Genomic DNA, 17,565 nt, shown 5'->3' with positions numbered 1-17,565 from the left:
CCATTTTATTATATTTTAGCACACTCACAGGTTGCACTTTTGTTACTTTTATCACATTTATATGTTTCATATTTGAGTATATTGTCAGATATATTTTCACATTAACTTTCACTATACATATATTTTTTCACTTTATATTAGTTATCTGTTCATCATTACCAATTATATATAATAAATAATATATAATATCACATGTCTTCTCATGTCATAAATTACAATTATTTTACATGTATATATATCATTGACAACACATTTGGACTCTAGATATACATACATTAAATAACATCTTATAAAGAACCTATTGGGATCTCTAATAAAAACATCTAATCTATATACTTCAATATATTGCATTATTAGCCTCACACTTGAATCAATTCTATATTCCAATACGTCATGTCTGAATTTCATTTATGTTTTTTGTGTCATCTTGTCTGCTTATCTCTGGCTCTTTCTCTATTACCATTTTTATTACTAATTTCATGCCTGTATAATTATCTGTTTACTACATTCATAGCCTGGGATCATAAACTGCAGTAGAACTGCTGATATATATATATATTGTCTAAATAAAATTTACACTAAAACTCATTTTATTGGTTGAAACTTATGCCAATCAAATTATGAAGTACCTATTGGTGGATAGTTACTTAAATAACCAGCCCGAATTACACACTGGTTGCCTCACAGTAGAAGCAATTAGTGAAATGTATGTCAGGTGTTGTTTTTAGAAGGAGTCTGTGAGTCAGGTCAAGCAGGGAGTCCAGCATCTAGCTGGTTATAAGAGAATCATAGATATATCAGAATATAATTTTTGCTCTATTAAGGAACTTCTCTATATTAATCTAGTGGTAGATAATTAAAGATGTCATTAACAGAAATTAAAGCAGATATACTGTGATGAAATTCTTAAAGGATTTTTTTTTATCATAAATCAATCCAACTAGGTCTCTATTGTCTGTGTCAGATCACTAGAAACACAAAACAAATTGTGACAGTATAAAAAATATCCCATAAAAATTAGAGGAAAAAGATATGAAAATATTCATATAATTTAAGATTTATCTATCTCAGTCCTGGATGCTAAACATCTGAGAAATAGCATTGGAACTGTGATTTGTAGAACTAATTAACCAGCTGTGATGAATGTCGGCTGCAGAAAAAGTCTGTGTTTCTGAGTGAATAGATACCAAATGGAACAGGGAACATATAGCTAATTATGACCGTTTTGTCATTAATATACTAAAAATGAATTTTGTCCTACTATAATAAAATATTTTGCTACACTATCCCTTTCCTGACAGGCACTTATATATATATATATATATATATATATATATATATATATATATATATATATATATACTATGATTAAGAAAGCATAATTGGTATACTATAAGGTGCTGTTCCTAGAAGGAGCCTGTGAGTCAGGTCAAGCAGGGAGTCCAGCATCTAGCTGGTTAGAAAAGGATTCATTTATATATCAGAATATGATTTTTGCCCTACAAAGTAACTCCTCTATATGAATCTAGTGGTAGACAATTAAAAATGTCAATAACAGAAAACAGATATACTGTGATGAAATCTATTCTAATCTAAGTCTCTCTTGTTTGTGTTAGAACACTGGAAACACAAAATAAATTGTGACCATATAAAAAATACTCCATAAGAATCATAGGAAAAATATATGAGAATACCTATACAATTTAAGATTTATCTATCTCAGTCCTGGCTGCCAAACATCTGAGAAATAGCATTGGAACTGTGACTTGTATAACTAATTAACCAGCTGTGATGAATGTCAGCTGTAGAAAAAGTCTGTGTTTCTGAGTGAATATATACCAAACGAAATAGGGTATATGTAGCCAACTATGATAGTTTTGTCATAAATATAACAAGTACGAACTTCATTTTCCTAAAATATTTTGCTACACTACCCCTTTTCTGACAGGTACCTATCTCTCTCTCTCTCTCTCTCTCTCTATATATATATATATATATATATATATATATATATATTAAGATCAAGAAAGCATAATTGATATACTATAATCACATTTTTATAGATTCTCCAGTTATTGAAAATGCTTTGAATTTCAGCTATGCATGTCAGAACACTGGAGACTTTACCCAATTTGTGGCCACATAACAATGAGAATTATTGTGGGATGTACAGCAATACTGCTTCAGCAGCACAGATGTATATATGGTACCATCCGTATACAAGAACACATGTACAATGTCCTTAACTGATGCTATACGTATTTAAACTCCAAATAAAAGGAGATATACTAGCCTTGCACTGGTACAGCAGAACAGGTGTATACAAACATGAAATAATTTGCCATCTATATACCAACGTGGCAAGTCGTGTGATTTGAAGATTAACACAGTAATACACTTACCAGGACTGTTTATATTCCTTATTACTGTGGATCTCTGGGTCTTTACTGACATATTATAGTGACATACTCATCAAAGTGACACTGACCCTGTACCTCATCTGTGTAAACCACACGTGACTGTATGATTCTCATGTCCATATGATGGAAACACAATACACTTATCTTATATGATCACTATTTATAAATTGTTGGTATTTTCCAGACCCCCTCATAAGACATCTGTATAATATAACTACCATAGATAGAGACTCCCGGTATATATTTACGGAACCAATTAAAGTGTATTGATCTTCTGAATATACGTTCCTGACCAAGACTCCGAAATTTTAATATTTCGCTTTTTAACCATACAGTTTTATTTGCATGACTAATAAATAGTAGTTTTATTGTGTAGTGTCAATTTATTTTTTTGTTCATTTCTATCCACTCTTGTTATCCACAATGAAGTGTCCCTTCAACAATACAAGTAGTGCCTTCTATACAAGTAGTACTTCTCCTTCTCTCCGGTTATATACAATACATTACTACTGGAAGCAGCACCTCATACTATCAGACTAACATATTAAATCATATCTTGAAAATATACATTAATTGGAAAGATCTTTTCTTGTGCGGGAAATCGTATGTATGTCGGGTTATACTCCTGTCAGCTAAGAACAGGAAACTGAGACTATAGCAGTCTTAGGATCACCAAACTGGACAGCTGAAGACTGGAAAAAACGATGCCTGGTTTAACGAATCTAGACTCCTGCTGTGACATGCAAATGCTAGTGTCGGAATTTGGTGCAAACAACATGAATCCATAGGTCCAGCCTGCCATGTGTAAGTGTATTCAGGTGGTGGTGAAATGGTGTGTGGAATGATTTTTTGGCACACAGTAGGCCCCTTACCTAATAAATAATGGTCAAATGTCACAGCCTACATGAGTACTGTTGCTCACAATAGTCATCCCTTTATGGCCACAGTCTACCCATCTTATAATGGTCACTTCCAGCAGCATATAGCACCGTGTTACAAAGCACACGTCACCAGTTACCAGATCTGTGTCTGAAAGAGCACATTTGGGAAGTGGTTGAACGGGAGATTCACAGCATGAATGTGCAGCTGACAAATCTTCAGCTACTACGTGATAGTATGACATCAGGGGCAAACGCAGGATTTGTAGAGGGGGGTTTCCACACCAGTGGGCGTGACCAGCATGCATGGGGAGGTGGCTATAATTTTAGACAGTACTTGGGTGCTCTCCAACTCTTTCTATCCCCATAATATACATGGACAACTCTGCAGGCACTACTGTTAGGTGCGCGCAGCTCTGCCTTTTCAAGCAGAGCAGTGTGAAGCGGGAGCAGGGTCCAGCCAACCTCATTTATACAGTGCCCCAGGCTTTGAGGGGGGTCTCCAGGCACTAGGAATCCCCCCTCCCCCCCATCGGTTTGCCTATGCACATCAACATGGACTAGAATGTATCCAGCACCTTGTTCAATACATGACATTTAGAACTGAGTCTGTTCTGGAGGCAAAGGGGGAGTCTAACTCAGTACTAAAGATGCATATCTAATAAAGTGGCCACTGTGTGTGTGTGTATATGTATATATATATATATGTGTGTATATATATATATATATATATATATATAGAAAGAGAGAGAGGGGGTTTTCTTAGGAACTAACATAATAATTTAATGTTGTATGTTGGTTAAAATAGATAAAATTGGTAGTGTTAACCACGATGATCTTACTTTTGTTTAGTAAGAGTTAAACTCTAGCACATTTCCACACGTGTTACTTTTAGCTTTGTCTCTGACAGGATATGAGGAAACAGAAACTTGTTAGTAAGAAAAAAGTTACAAAACTCCTTTACCATATTTAGCAATAAGCCACATCTGTGTGACTATATAAGTTTGGGGAGTGGCTCTGAGCACCAGTATACAATCTGAAAAGACTGCGGGAACTCATTTCGTTTTCATGCATTTGAGTCCAAACACACAGATGTAAAATACATTCACTAAAAAAACACAACATACGCAAAGTTCTGTAAACTGGTGCAAAGGCCTGCGCCAGTAGCATATGCACCAGGATAACATCACACATGCATAAGATAAGCTTACACCCATGTTTCAAAAAAAGTCTTCATGCGCCCCAAATTTTAGGTAGAGGCGACCTGTCCCACTTATGCTCACCAAGTTCCGTGGCCCCATGCATAACCGACATTTATACTGCTCCCTAGTATATGAATATCATACTGGCAGGCTTTTTCTTTTTACTCTCCAGGAGACTAAATTGAGTCATTTTTTTTTGTGGGCTCAATGAACAATCTGGGAATATTGAGGCCTTCTTCTAAGCACATGTCCATCACAATGCGATATCTAACATTGGTTTTGATGAATAATTATTCTATAGGAAAATTGTGTTTCGCAAGGATATCTTTGTTCTTTGTGACATTATTGCAATAAAGTTGAGGCTGTTGGGTAAATATTTTAGGGTGGGGAGGTAGCGGGTGTATCCTGGGGGACCCATTCTCCTTGAAGTCCTGACAAACCCTTAAAATAAGTCATGTAGCTAAATATTGCAATGAGACACTGTAACTTCTATTTCTCTATAATAGTGTCCATGTTTACCTTGTATCTGGACATGCAACTCTCTGCTCATCTTCTTCAAACTATTGGCCAACGTTTTTATTTCACAGGTGTATTTCCCAGAATCCTCCAGCTGAGCGGACAGAACTCCATATTTGTCAGATGAACTGAATCCCTGAACATTCCGCCCATCTCTGTAGAACGCAAACTGCAGTTCTGTCCTCTGTCTGAGCGGACTAAGACTTGTGTCACATGTCAGGGTCATGTGATCTCCTTCTGTTGCTGGAAATGGTTTCACCTTAATTTCTGGAGTTGCAAACAGTTCTAGAGATAAATAGTGATAAAAATAATTTACCAGGTGTAAATGTCCTGATTAATCTATTTTATACAGTTCAATAGTTTAAAAGTTAGTTCCAGAAAAAACTGAAAATTTAGATTTGAGTGGAACATCATAAGCAAAATCCATACCAAAAGATCATTCACAGAGGGTCCCCCAATGTCCTGACTCACCTGCGCTGCTCAGCTTGATCCTGCTGACAGCGAACACGGTGGTCAACACGCTGCATGAATAAATAAAGACAGGAGCAAGGAGAGGGAATCAGACTTTATTCTGATTTTTTTATTAGCCAGATAGGCAACGTATTGTCTACCCGAAACCACACTGCCAGCGGAGTGAGTGAGAGCAAGCAGAGGGCACGTAAACTATCAGGGGACCCGCTGGATCATGTGAACACCGGATCCCGTGTAAGAAACGTTTTGGATGCAGGTTTTACTATGAGTTTTGTCTGGAATTATCTTCTAACATTGAAACAGAAATTCTTATATAACTCAGCACACGTCATAGAGCAAAGACCTAGTATAGATCAACAGAGTGTCCATGTAAAATAATTTCTCAGGAAATACTACCGGGTAATATGGGATAATACTGACAATCATGTTAGGTGTACAGCAGGGGCAGGCTGGATCTGCCCCCTGGGCCGGTCCCATAGTGGGCTACCTTGGGCTGCGTCACTGGCCCACCTGCATTTTGTTTTCCTTTAAAATATTCCTAATATTCTGCAGAGTTGAGTTTTGCCCCCCAGGCTACAATTTGTCAGCTCTCCCCTGGTGTACAGTGACAGGGGTGACGGAGGAATACGGAAATGATAATCATGGGAAAGAGAGTCCAGGGCGATGAAATGGCCACACATGGAAACATGATATATTACCTTTTATTTCAATAGCTAACACTTTGCTTGTTTTGTTTACTGCGTTGTTTGAAGTTTTTACGTCACAGTAATAATTCCCAGAATCCTCCAGCTGAGCGGACAGAACTCCATATTTATCAGATGAACTGAATTCCTGAACATTCCGTCCATCTCTGTAGAAAGCAAACTGCAGTTCTGTCATCTGTCTGAGCGAACTAAGACTTGTGTCACACGTCAGGGTCATGTTATCGCCCGCTATGACCGGATGTGGAGTCACTTTAATTTGTGGAAGAGAGAAGAGCTCTAGAAAAGAAAATGATGCAAATGAATTTATATCTAGCAAAACCACCATACAAAGAAGACTTGGGGCTAGATTTACTAAACTGCGGATTTGGAAAATTGGAGATGTTGCCTATAGCAACCAATCAGATTCTAGCTTTTATTTATTTAGTGCATTCTACAACATCATCATCATAATCATCATTTATTTATATTGCGCCAACATATTCCGTAGCGCTTTACAATTGGGGACAAACATAAAGTAATAAACAAACCTCGTAAAACAGACAAAGAGGTGAGAAGACCCTGCTCGCAAGCTTACTATCTACGGGACAATGGGAGATTGACACATGAGGTGAAGTCTACATTTTGCATTTTGGCCCAGCCAGACTGCAAAGGTAAATGTGACTCATAAGCTAAATAATCCTGTCACACAACAATGTTGGTCAGGGTTAGTTGTCTTGTGTGAAATTGTGTAACAGGCTAAAGGCGGTGAGGTTAAGAGGGTGGTTGAGGAATATTATAAGCTTGTCTGAATAGGTAGGTTTTCAGAGAACGCTTGAAAGTTTGTAGACCAGAGGAGAGTCTTATTGTGGGAGGGAGAGAATTCCATAGATTTGGTGCAGCCCGAAAAAAGTCCTGTAAACGGAAATGGGAGGATGTAATGAGGGTGGATGAGAGACGCAGATCTTGTGTAGAACGGAGTTGCCGAGTTGGGAGATATTTTGAGACAAGAGAGGAGATGTATGTTGGTGCAGCTTTGTTGATGGCCTTATAGGTTAGTAAAAGTATTTTATAACAGAGACATGACAACATGACAGCTAGAATCTGATTGGTTGCTATAGGCAACATCTCCACTTTTTCAAACCCGCAGTTTAGTAAATTTACCCCTTGGGGTCATTCAGGAATCAATAGAGTAGGTGTAAAGCTATATTTCCTCTGGTGTGATGTCGCTTGTTTACACCTTTTGCAGGTTTTTATCCCAACGTACATTAATTCATTGGTCAAATATTTGCCCTGGGTGGTGGAAGGATATGGGTGTTATCCATATATTTTTTTAAAGTGATAGCAGGTTGGACAGCTGTGACGTTTAAAGTTCTACACCTATGTGTACTTCCAAAGAGCAGAGGGTAAGAGTGCACCTTTATGTTAATTCTACTGTCCGTCCATAAAAATGATACTACTCTGTGCTACCGTATGACGCTTTTTGGTGTTGAGGATTATTATATACAGATCTGTGATACCATATTTTGCCTTTTAATGTCACGCAGGACTATTAGCGTGTAACATATGGGACTTTGACTGCAGGGAGGGTGCTGTGAGGCGGAGATATAGGAGCGATTAAGATACCTGTGAATTGGTTAGTGTGTGGATCGGGTGGAGATAGGAAGGATTCTTAAGGGACCTCAGCTTTATCTAGAATGCTAGCTAGCTGTTATATATAGCTGTTTATTTGTTGCGGTATGACTGGGATAGACTGGTTCAGAAAACCTTTGGATGGCGTGTCTGACTATGACTAAGCAGATAACCCCAGTAACGTTCAGGTTTTTTTTTATACAGTAGAGCTCAGTGGCTCCCTGGACGCCCCGAAGATGCCTTGTTGGACAATCTCCACTGGTGTTGACCAAGGACACAGCAAGAGTCTTCATAGCAGCAAACATGGAAAATTCAGCTACAGATTGTTAAGTGGGAAGGGACCAGTGGATGCAAGTGTTATCAATCATCTTCCTGTTCCAAGAGAAATGCCAAATGGTCCGCTGAGGCCACAGCCAAAGAGTACAGTTACCACAAGTCCCATTACTTTACTTTGGAGTCCTTGAATCATCACTGGAGTCAAGTAATTGCTCTGAGTTATCCAGTTCTGTTATCGCAGTCCTCCTCCAAGAAGCAGAGATGGCACTGGCAGGATGGCTTGTTCTTGCAGAGGAGCTCCAAGGGCACGTCTGTGGGTCCTTGTCTTAGTTTGGGTCCTAGTCCTAGTTTCTGAAGTGCCACCAAATGTTCCATCTGCTGTCCAGCCTGTAAAACTAACCAGGGACAGTGACTACAATTGCCTCCATTCCTGGGATGATGGAGCTTAAACGGATAATACTGAATGTGATGTGTTTTCCGTTAGAGAGATCTTCTTCTTTCTCTGTTATGGATCCATCTGTGTCGCATTCTCCTGGCGAATATTCTAGCATAAGAGTTGTGCCTGTATTGGTTGAAAATACAGTATGTCGGTCATGCGTTTAAGGATTCATATTTCTGTGTGTTCCCCCTACTCATCTGTCAGAGGAGATGAGGGAAAAAATTGGAAATATGAGTACATGTATATTTGGAACCTAATTTATCTTGATCAGATGACAGACAATAGGGAGAAACATTATGAGCATGGTGGGAACAGAAAGTCCAAGTGAGTAAGACCTTTGGGAATTCGCTGTATGCATTCTGTCTTGTCATGCACTGTTGGAAAGACATTTACTGAGAAGTGCTACCAGATGTTTATATATTTAGATATTATATACTGTGCGTATAAGGTGCACAGCCGTTCAAAATGTTTGCTCTACAACATAATGTTTCTGAGGTGCTCATCATGCCATCTGGATATTGTACGACCAATGTATGAACCTTATGATGTCTCACAGACCAGCACCCTTCTTCCCATCACTTGCCTCAAAGGCAGAGCATAGGTCAGGAGTGTCATAGTGCTGGCTGCTCCCAGGAGAGAACCACTTGGCTGGGGTAGCAATCACCATGTCTGGTCAAGCCTCTTAGTCCTGAGAGGACTGGTAGTGAGGGACAAAGCTGCAGTCGATTGGCTTGAGAAGGTAGAAGCCAGATGGACAAAGCTGCAGTCGATGGGTTTGAGAAGGTAGAAGCCAGATGGATAAAGCTGCAGTCGATGGGTTTGAGAAGGTAGAAGCCAGATGGATAAAGCCGCAGACGATGGGTTTGAGAAGGTAGAAGCCAGATGGATAAAGCTGCAGATGATGGGTTTGAGAAGGTAGAAGCCAGATGGATAAAGCTGCAGTCGATGGGTTTGAGAAGGTAGAAGCCAGATGAACAAAGCTGCAGTCGATGGGTTTGAGAAGGTAGAAGCCAGATGGACAAAGCTGTAGTCAATGGGTTTGAGAAGGTAGAAGCCAGATGGACAAAGCTAAAGTCGATGGGTTTGAGAAGGTAGAAGCCAGATGGACAAAGCTAAAGTTGGTGGGTTTGAGAGGGTAGAAGCCAAATGGACAAAGCTGCAGATGATGGGTTTGAGAAGGTAGAAGCCAGATGGACAAAGCTGCAGTCGATAGGTTTGAGAAGGTAGAAGCCACATGGACAAACCTAAAGTTGGTGGGTTTGAGAGGGTAGAAGCCAAATGGACAAAGCTGCAAATGATGGGTTTGAGAAGGTAGAAGCCAGATGGACAAAGCTGCAGTCGATGGGTTTGAGAAGGTAGAAGCCACATGGACAAACCTAAAGTTGGTGGGTTTGAGAGGGTAGAAGCCAAATGGACAAAGCTGCAGATGATGGGTTTGAGAAGGTAGAAGCCAGATGGAGAAAGCTAAATTCTATGGGTTTTGAGAAGCTGAAAGCCAGATGGACAAAGCTGCAGTCGATAGGTTTGAGAAGCTGAAAGCCAGATGGACAAAGCTGCAGCCAATAGGTTTGAGAAGGTAGAAGCCAGATGGACAAAGCTGCAGATGATGGGTTTGAGAAGGTAGAAGCCAGATGGGACAAAGCTAAAGTTGATGAACAGGCAAACAGAATAAGACTCTGATGCACCAACAGAGAACACAAATCCAAACTTTGCTCATGCAAAGCTTAGTAGGAGTGAGGGCCTTAAAACGACTGCATATTGGTGAGGTCTCTTAGTCATGACTTTACCTTTATCAGAAGTGCTGATTGCAGTAAGTGATAAAGAATGTTGCAGTTGTCAGTGTTGATGGTGCACAGCCACCTGTTATCTGTAGCTGAGCTTTCAAGCACTTTAGCATGGGCCACTAGCACTTCTATGGAACTTGCAAGTTTCGGCATAAACTCTCCACCTGTGGAGGTGCTGACTCAGCACTTAAGTGTTTTAGAAGGACTGATCTTAGATATTGGATCGGAATTTAACCTGCACTGCAGGGAACAGGAAGCTTCAGAGATCACAGGCGATGGTTAGGGAGCAATTATTATTAAAATATTAAAGAAAAACACATGTACATAAACAGCATTATATGTTATACATAACTTATATACAATGTTTGTTTTAACTACATTTATAAACATTATTGTTTCCATAAATAAATGAAACACAACGTTACTGCATAAAATGTTTATTATAAGAATAAAGCATTTTCCTAAATGCCTTTGTCCCATTAAAACTAGGCTCAGCAGACTATTAGGAACATTTTAAAGGAAAAAAAATCAGGTAGCCCAGTGATCGTGCCAAAGGCAGCCCACTATTGGACCGGACTGGGAGGGACAGATGCCCCCTGACCCTCAGCCCAGCCTGCCCCTGCAAAGGTGGACGATGTCTGCCCGGGGTCTCGGTGGTGGCAGACTTTAATGGGCACTACCAGGGCAACAGTTTCAGGGCTCTAATAACCCATCAATAACCCTTTTCCAATCCAAAGATGTGTAAGGAAAATCTGAGACAGGTAACTGTGCAGACAAATAGCTTCTTATTGGTCTGTGTGTCTCACCCACTTCCCCCCAGGATGCATGGGCATCGCTGATTCTATGCTGAGGATGCACGCGCAGCCTGGCAGAGGGTAGGTGGCAAGTATCCTCTCAGTGGCACCGATATGAGACATAAACATTACACCATTACTAAGAAATTGTCTGTTCTGAGCTAACATTTAATATGAAACTCTTTACTACATACATTCTACAGGACCTACCTTGGACGTCTATAGAAACTGCATCTTCATATTGGCCCTGCCATGAACTACTGCCAACTTCTTTATTACATTTGTATTTCCCAGCTGTTCTCACGACTACATTTCCGATATGTAACACAGGATCAGGACCCCAGTCCCGTATGACACCATTATCCTTGTAAAATATTGTGTGTCCTGAAGAGTATCCAGGACGATGGTGACATCGTATAATCAGGTTGTCACCTTCATAAACCCTGGGAGGTGCTTGCAGGATGCCCAAACCTGAAACACAAAGGGATATAAGATGTGATTTACAGAAGGTAACACTCACCGACCTCTACACAGAGGAGCAAAACTATTTGTTGCAGTTTGGAATCTGTCAGACTTTGGTTGTATTAGTGGTGGTCTCAGAGATTTCATACACAGGGAATTAACCAATCTGTGAATTTTTAAAAAATAATCTTTTAAAATGTTATCTTACAATAATAAATATTATTAAATCATTTTCTCTGTATTAAAGAGAAATAAAATAACCATTATAGATACAAATGAACTATAGGTCCAATATATCTCACATTTCTATCATCCCAACCACAGCAACGTCACCCATCTCTAGTCCTCTAGTCGTCCTGCTGAAGGTCCTGTGTTGGGATCTTCTGGCTGTGGAAACAGATGGGACAATTCCTGGTTCTGCTACTTAGATACACTTACCTGTATATTATTAAATATGTCCTCGAAAGGTAATTTGTGAGTAACAAAGGTGATAAACCCTGCATGTATTTCTATGAGAGATTGGGGTGATTCATTAAAGCATAAGTGTCCTGAGCCAGGCCCAGTTCTAGGGTAAGGCCGCTGAAGCACTTGCCCTATCTCCCAAGGCGTTAAAGGCCCATTTAGCATGTTAATTGTTAGAAGGGCTTCCTTTTGTTAATCTTCGGAAAATAATGGTTTGGAGTGATGGAGAGAGGTGATTTGGAGGGGGTGGGATTGCAGGGGTCTGCATACACTTTTCTTCTCAGGTCCCAGATTTTCTTGAGACAACCCTGTACTGATCTGGTTTTGCATCCAACAATGAATTAAGTTGAGAAAAATGTAGCTTATTTTATCCAAAACACAGAAACTGAGGTCAGGGCCATTACAAGCTCTGGGGGCGTTCTAGGCGAGACGCACCTCCCCCGCTTGGCAGTGACACTCACTCCACCCTTACTGTTTCTTGGCAAGTGGGAGGTGGAGCGGCATGGTCAGCTCCTCAGGGGGTGTGGCTCTTGGCTATGACATTATAGGAGCAGCAGTCACTTCACATGTAAGAGCTGCTGGTTGCTCCTTCATGTCAGCTGCCAGCATTCCATGTTTTAGGAGCCCCCTAACCATTAGCGCCCTAGACAATCATCCAGGTTTGCCTAATGGCAGCGCCGGCCCTGGCTGAGGTAGTTCTGCATGAAACTTAAAGTACTGACCCCCAAGCAGTTGTCTATCTGTTTCCCTCATAAAATAATGGAGAGCGCTGGAGATAGAGAAAGCTCTTGATAAATGTAACACCTTTAATAGTGATTGCACTTACGCTAGTTGAATCAGACATATTAATGAATAAACGAGCCAGCGGCCAGAACATCGCGCCCTCCTCTACTACTGGTCTCGGGTTACTCCTTCTACAGGCACAACGGAGACCCTTCTAACAACGCTAAGCACATGGTGCTTTAACTAAAAGCTCTACTGAAGACATAATTGAATTGATTATCACACAATGATGGTAAATGACATAAAGCTGGTAAGTAATCTGCCCCTTCTGATTGGATAACCGCAGGTCCACTCCAATTGTGTCCAATCACAAGGGTTAGATTACCTCCGTGTCCACCATTATATAACTCCTTGCAAAGTTCATCCAGGCAGCTGGGGCCATCCATTTAATTCCTTATTTACGGTAACAGTGGGATCCCAACATAAGTGTTATATGGGCGTCAGACTCTAATTATATTTAGAAGTTCTCTGGAGGTGGAGAACCCCTTTAATTATGGTTAAAACACATACAGGATACTGTCTTTATGGATTCCTTATTCTGCTATATAGAGACACAGATTTCTCCTGGAAACTTCATTGCCTGGGTGGTGGGGAACAGCCCCCTTGATCGTACGTTATGGACTAACTGGTGGGAGAATGACATTCCTGGACTTAGGGTTGGTCTATTTATGGACATCCATGGACTTGTCAAGAAAACTTATTTTTGCATTTTACATGGCTCAGGTGATATCTTAAAAAACACCATTTCTTCAGTATTAAAGTGGATAAGTGAAACATTCTCATTACATCTGTAAACAGTATAAAACTAGTAGATGTACTCACCATCACTGACATCCAGTCTGACAGAGTCACTTCTACCACTAGTCCTGGTCTCACACCAGTAATTGCCACTGTCTGATGTTTTTTCAGATGTAATTGTTTGTTTTGTATATGTATATTTCCTGTTATCTCTGTACCAGGAATATGTCAGATCTCCTTGTACAGTAGATCCCACATCACATGTCAGTGTTATAGACTCTCCTGTGAATATCTTGTTCCAGTTTGGAGTGAAGGTCACCACAGGTCTGTCCGCAGCTCCTGTAATACATCACATTATACAGGGAGATCAGTGAGATATACACACAATACTTTACTATTCACCATACCTCCTATCGTGAGTCACCATACATCCCATCATGAGTCACCATACCTCCCATCATTAGTCACCATACCTCCCATCATGAGTCACCATACCTCCCATCATCAGTCACCATACCTCCCATCATCAGTCACCATATCTCCCATCATAAGTCCCCATACCTACCATCATGAGTCACCATACCTCCCATCAGTGCAGATCATAATATTGGGACAGTATGTGGCCACCCCCAGATACACCCAGCTACGGCCAACCATAGACTGATCTGCCCCAACCGTGCCCTTATTTACTGAAACCACACCCCTAAATTACTTATCCCCTCCTACCCTCTTGGTCTGCAGCAAATTGAGACTGTCCTGTGAAAATCTGGGCTATTGGGGAGACTCATTCACCCATTTATTTTCTATTGGCCACTATACACTATACTAGATCTAGGGCCTGATTCATTAAGGATCTTAACTTGAGAAACTTCTTATTTCAGTCTCCTGGACAAAACCATGTTACAATGCAAGGGGTGCAAATTAGTGTTCTGTTTTGCACATAAAGTTAAATACTGACTGTTTTTTCATGTATCACTAACACTGAAGCAGCAAACTGTGTGAAAACCAATACTTGTGTCATTCTCAAAGCTTTTGGCCATGACTGTAGATCCTTAAAGCTCTAGTATGAAACTGAAAACAACAGGAAAAAAATGCAACAGTATAAACTGCAGGATTCATCAATTGATTTTTTATCGGTAGCCTTACAAATGTTTGTTGAATGGAACGTTCTCAGAATAAAATCTTCTCACATACATGTGAATGAGGAACATTACACATATATAAATACTTGTTTATTATTTAAACAACGTTGCACAGTAATAGAACTATGCAGACACGTACGATGCCACGGCCACGAGCTGGTAATCTCTGTCCAATTTGATTTAATTGAAGATATTTAAGTGGCTTTAATCATGATTAAACATCCCCTAAAAATACTGGACACTTCTCACTCCCTCCCCACTTACCTGAGGAATCAGAGATCTGGGAAACGCGCTGATGAATGGAGAAGTGTTTTTATTTCTATATATATTTTATCTATTCTTCTATTATTTTTAAAAAGCTTTTTTTTATTAGTTTCATTTTACTTCAAATCTTTTTGGTCATTATCAGAAATAAATCTAAATTATGCAAAAATAATATTTCCATGAAATTAGTTTTCCTGATAAAGAAATCCTCATTCATATTTATGTGAGAACGTTTTATTCTGAGAACGTTCCATTCAAGAAACGACGACATCGGAATAATATTCTTTTAACATAGGTGAGTGCATTAACATTGTATTGTCACTACAATAGGGTTTCTGGGATCCGTCTCAGGACCCTTGGCACTAGCTGTGGCAGGGATGAAGTGGAAACTAGGAGGCCGGATGAAGATGTTACTCATGGAGGATGTGCTCTATTCCTGTATACCAGATCGTAGGAGGAGGAATGCTGGACTGGACTCCGTACTGAAATAAAAGACTGGAATGTGGACCTGGTGGAATCTGGACGCAGGAACAGAGGGACTGAACCCACGGCCAGAGACTCAGTACTTCCAAGGATCCAGAAACTCAGACAAATATAGTACCAGAACTGGGACTGGGAAGGCTCAGAACTCAGGCAGCTGATTATCAGGGGTGACTACCTCCTGAGCTGTATAAGCCTGCAACTGGCCCCGGGCAACTCAGAACCTGAGACAAGCCTGGAACTGGAAGCCGGTATCCAGAGACACAGAGATGGCTCCAGAAGTTGGAAAACTCAGACTCAGAGCAGTAACCTACTACCCCAATTAGCCAGAAGGTGAGACAGGAATAGGATGAAGAGAGCTGAATCCACAGGAGGAGTGACAGCTGGAATCTGTAAATCAGCAGATAGACTGAAGCTGAATCCACACAAAAGGGTTAATCATGGCTGAAGTCTGTATTACAGCAGGCAGAATGAAGCAGCAAACAAACAGCAACACTGGTAAGCTGGAACCATAAATTAGGAAAGTGTTGCACTGGCAATTAGCTGAATGTAGGAAGTGACTTTTATACTCTGCAGAGGGAGCTAATTAGTGGATGAAGTCAGGTGCTCAGAAAAAGCAGGGTGTAGCAAAATGTCTCACCCAAGATGGCAGCCTCCAGTACAGCTGACAGAAGTCACGCTTTGTCCCAGGATTTAGAATGCTGCATTCTGACAGGAGGGAGATGTGCGGTGATATGATACCGGCGAGTGGCATAAACAGGGCTAAAACTCTGATTCATGACATGTATACTCCACAGTTTACACAATTGGTGTACTATTGGTACACAGCCTCTATACAAGAGGACAAAAGACTCCTTGAGATTAGATTGCAGAGACACCATGATCAACAGAGCCACTCCATGTTTCCACCGGCGACATTGGTGGAAAAATGTCCAAAGTTTTTATGCCACCAACAATAGGTGATTGTATTAATAACATTTGAAGAAAAATGATAAATCATACAGTGTACATATTGTATTTTTTCTATTGTTTTTGGTTTCATAGTGGAGTATCAAGGATCTATATGTGCCCGAGCAACTTTTTCCATATATTAGATGATCCATAGAAGCAAGGTTGTAGGCTTCCCGTTCTTCTGGCTGCTATTTCATGAGCCTGATAATTTGTCCTCTTTGGTGCTAGTCATCATTCCTCCCAATACATATTCTTCTATCACTGCATGCTCTGTTACTATTTCTCAATGTAATGGTGTATTTTTCTGAACACCCTATTGGTGTCTTCCCCTTGCCTTTTAGGATGTAAGCAGGGTCCTCTTTCCTTGTGTTCTGATTCAACTATTACATCACCTCTGTACCTCTAGTCCTGCTTTCTTATCCCTGTCTTCTTGGGCCCGGATCTACTTCACGTTGAACATCACTCTTACTCACTGTCCCGTAAATAACTTGATCTCCATTACCAAGTTATCTATGTGTAATCTGTTAATTAGTGGAGGCCTGGTTGTGGTATAATTATATTTAGTTTAATAATGCATTATGGATCATTGCTGTCAATGTATTGTATACTACTATTAATTGAATGTACGGCGCTGCAGAACTTTTGTGCAGCCTTATTAAAAGACATATTAATAATAACATTCTAGTTGAATTGATGTACTAATTAAACCACTTTTATTTCATATTTTCACAGTTGCAGATTTTATATATTTCATGTTACCTTTTTTGATGTACACAACAGTAGTGTTCATTTACTAACTTTGCATTTAGGTGCAAAATGTCAGAGGTGCACAAGCCACGGTTGCACAGTGTTCAAAAGAATGTTATGTACCTTTATAGTACATAATCAGCACATTGGTGCTAACATTGGTCTGGTCACCAAAAAAAAACCAATATGCCAGTATTCGGCAGTTAAATTTGGCAGATAATAATCATGATCACCATAATTGTTTATTTGCAAGACGCCACAAAACTGCAGCTTCTGGACAGACAGAATAGCAAATAGAACAAAATACAAATCATACATTAGTACATATTAGGTTGATGAAGAAGGTGCAGACATGAGACAGAATAGAGAGGGCCAAGTTGGTGAGAGCTTACAATCTAGAGAGTGATGAGAGAATAGGAGCCAGTGGATATTGGGACTGTAGTT

The 17,565-nt window shown here is 40.1% G+C and overlaps 2 protein-coding genes across 4 annotated transcripts in view; one reads left to right on the top strand and one right to left on the bottom strand.

Annotated features, from left to right (window-relative positions):
• LOC142108366 (uncharacterized) overlaps positions 1-17,565 on the top strand; it is a 338,760-nt gene that overhangs the window by 254,472 nt on the left and 66,723 nt on the right. The gene's annotated exons all lie outside the window — the stretch shown is intronic.
• The window catches only part of LOC142108683 (Fc receptor-like protein 3), a 78,638-nt gene that overhangs the window by 49,770 nt on the left and 11,303 nt on the right, over positions 1-17,565 (bottom strand). For 2 of the 3 annotated variants that reach the window (XM_075192525.1, XM_075192524.1), the window contains exons 3-6: positions 13,622-13,876; positions 11,303-11,563; positions 6,186-6,467; positions 5,020-5,301 (exon numbers count right to left, since the gene is read on the bottom strand). In XM_075192525.1, coding sequence (XP_075048626.1) covers positions 5,020-5,301; positions 6,186-6,467; positions 11,303-11,563; positions 13,622-13,876 — 1,080 coding nt within the window. The remainder of the gene's footprint in view (positions 1-5,019; positions 5,302-6,185; positions 6,468-11,302; positions 11,564-13,621; positions 13,877-17,565) is intronic. The other variant, XM_075192526.1, reaches the window with a different exon arrangement.

Source organism: Mixophyes fleayi, chromosome 12, assembly GCF_038048845.1.
Source record: "Mixophyes fleayi isolate aMixFle1 chromosome 12, aMixFle1.hap1, whole genome shotgun sequence".
In the NCBI taxonomy this organism is placed as follows: domain Eukaryota; kingdom Metazoa; phylum Chordata; class Amphibia; order Anura; family Limnodynastidae; genus Mixophyes; species Mixophyes fleayi.
This window is presented reverse-complemented; position numbering and strand designations above follow the sequence as displayed.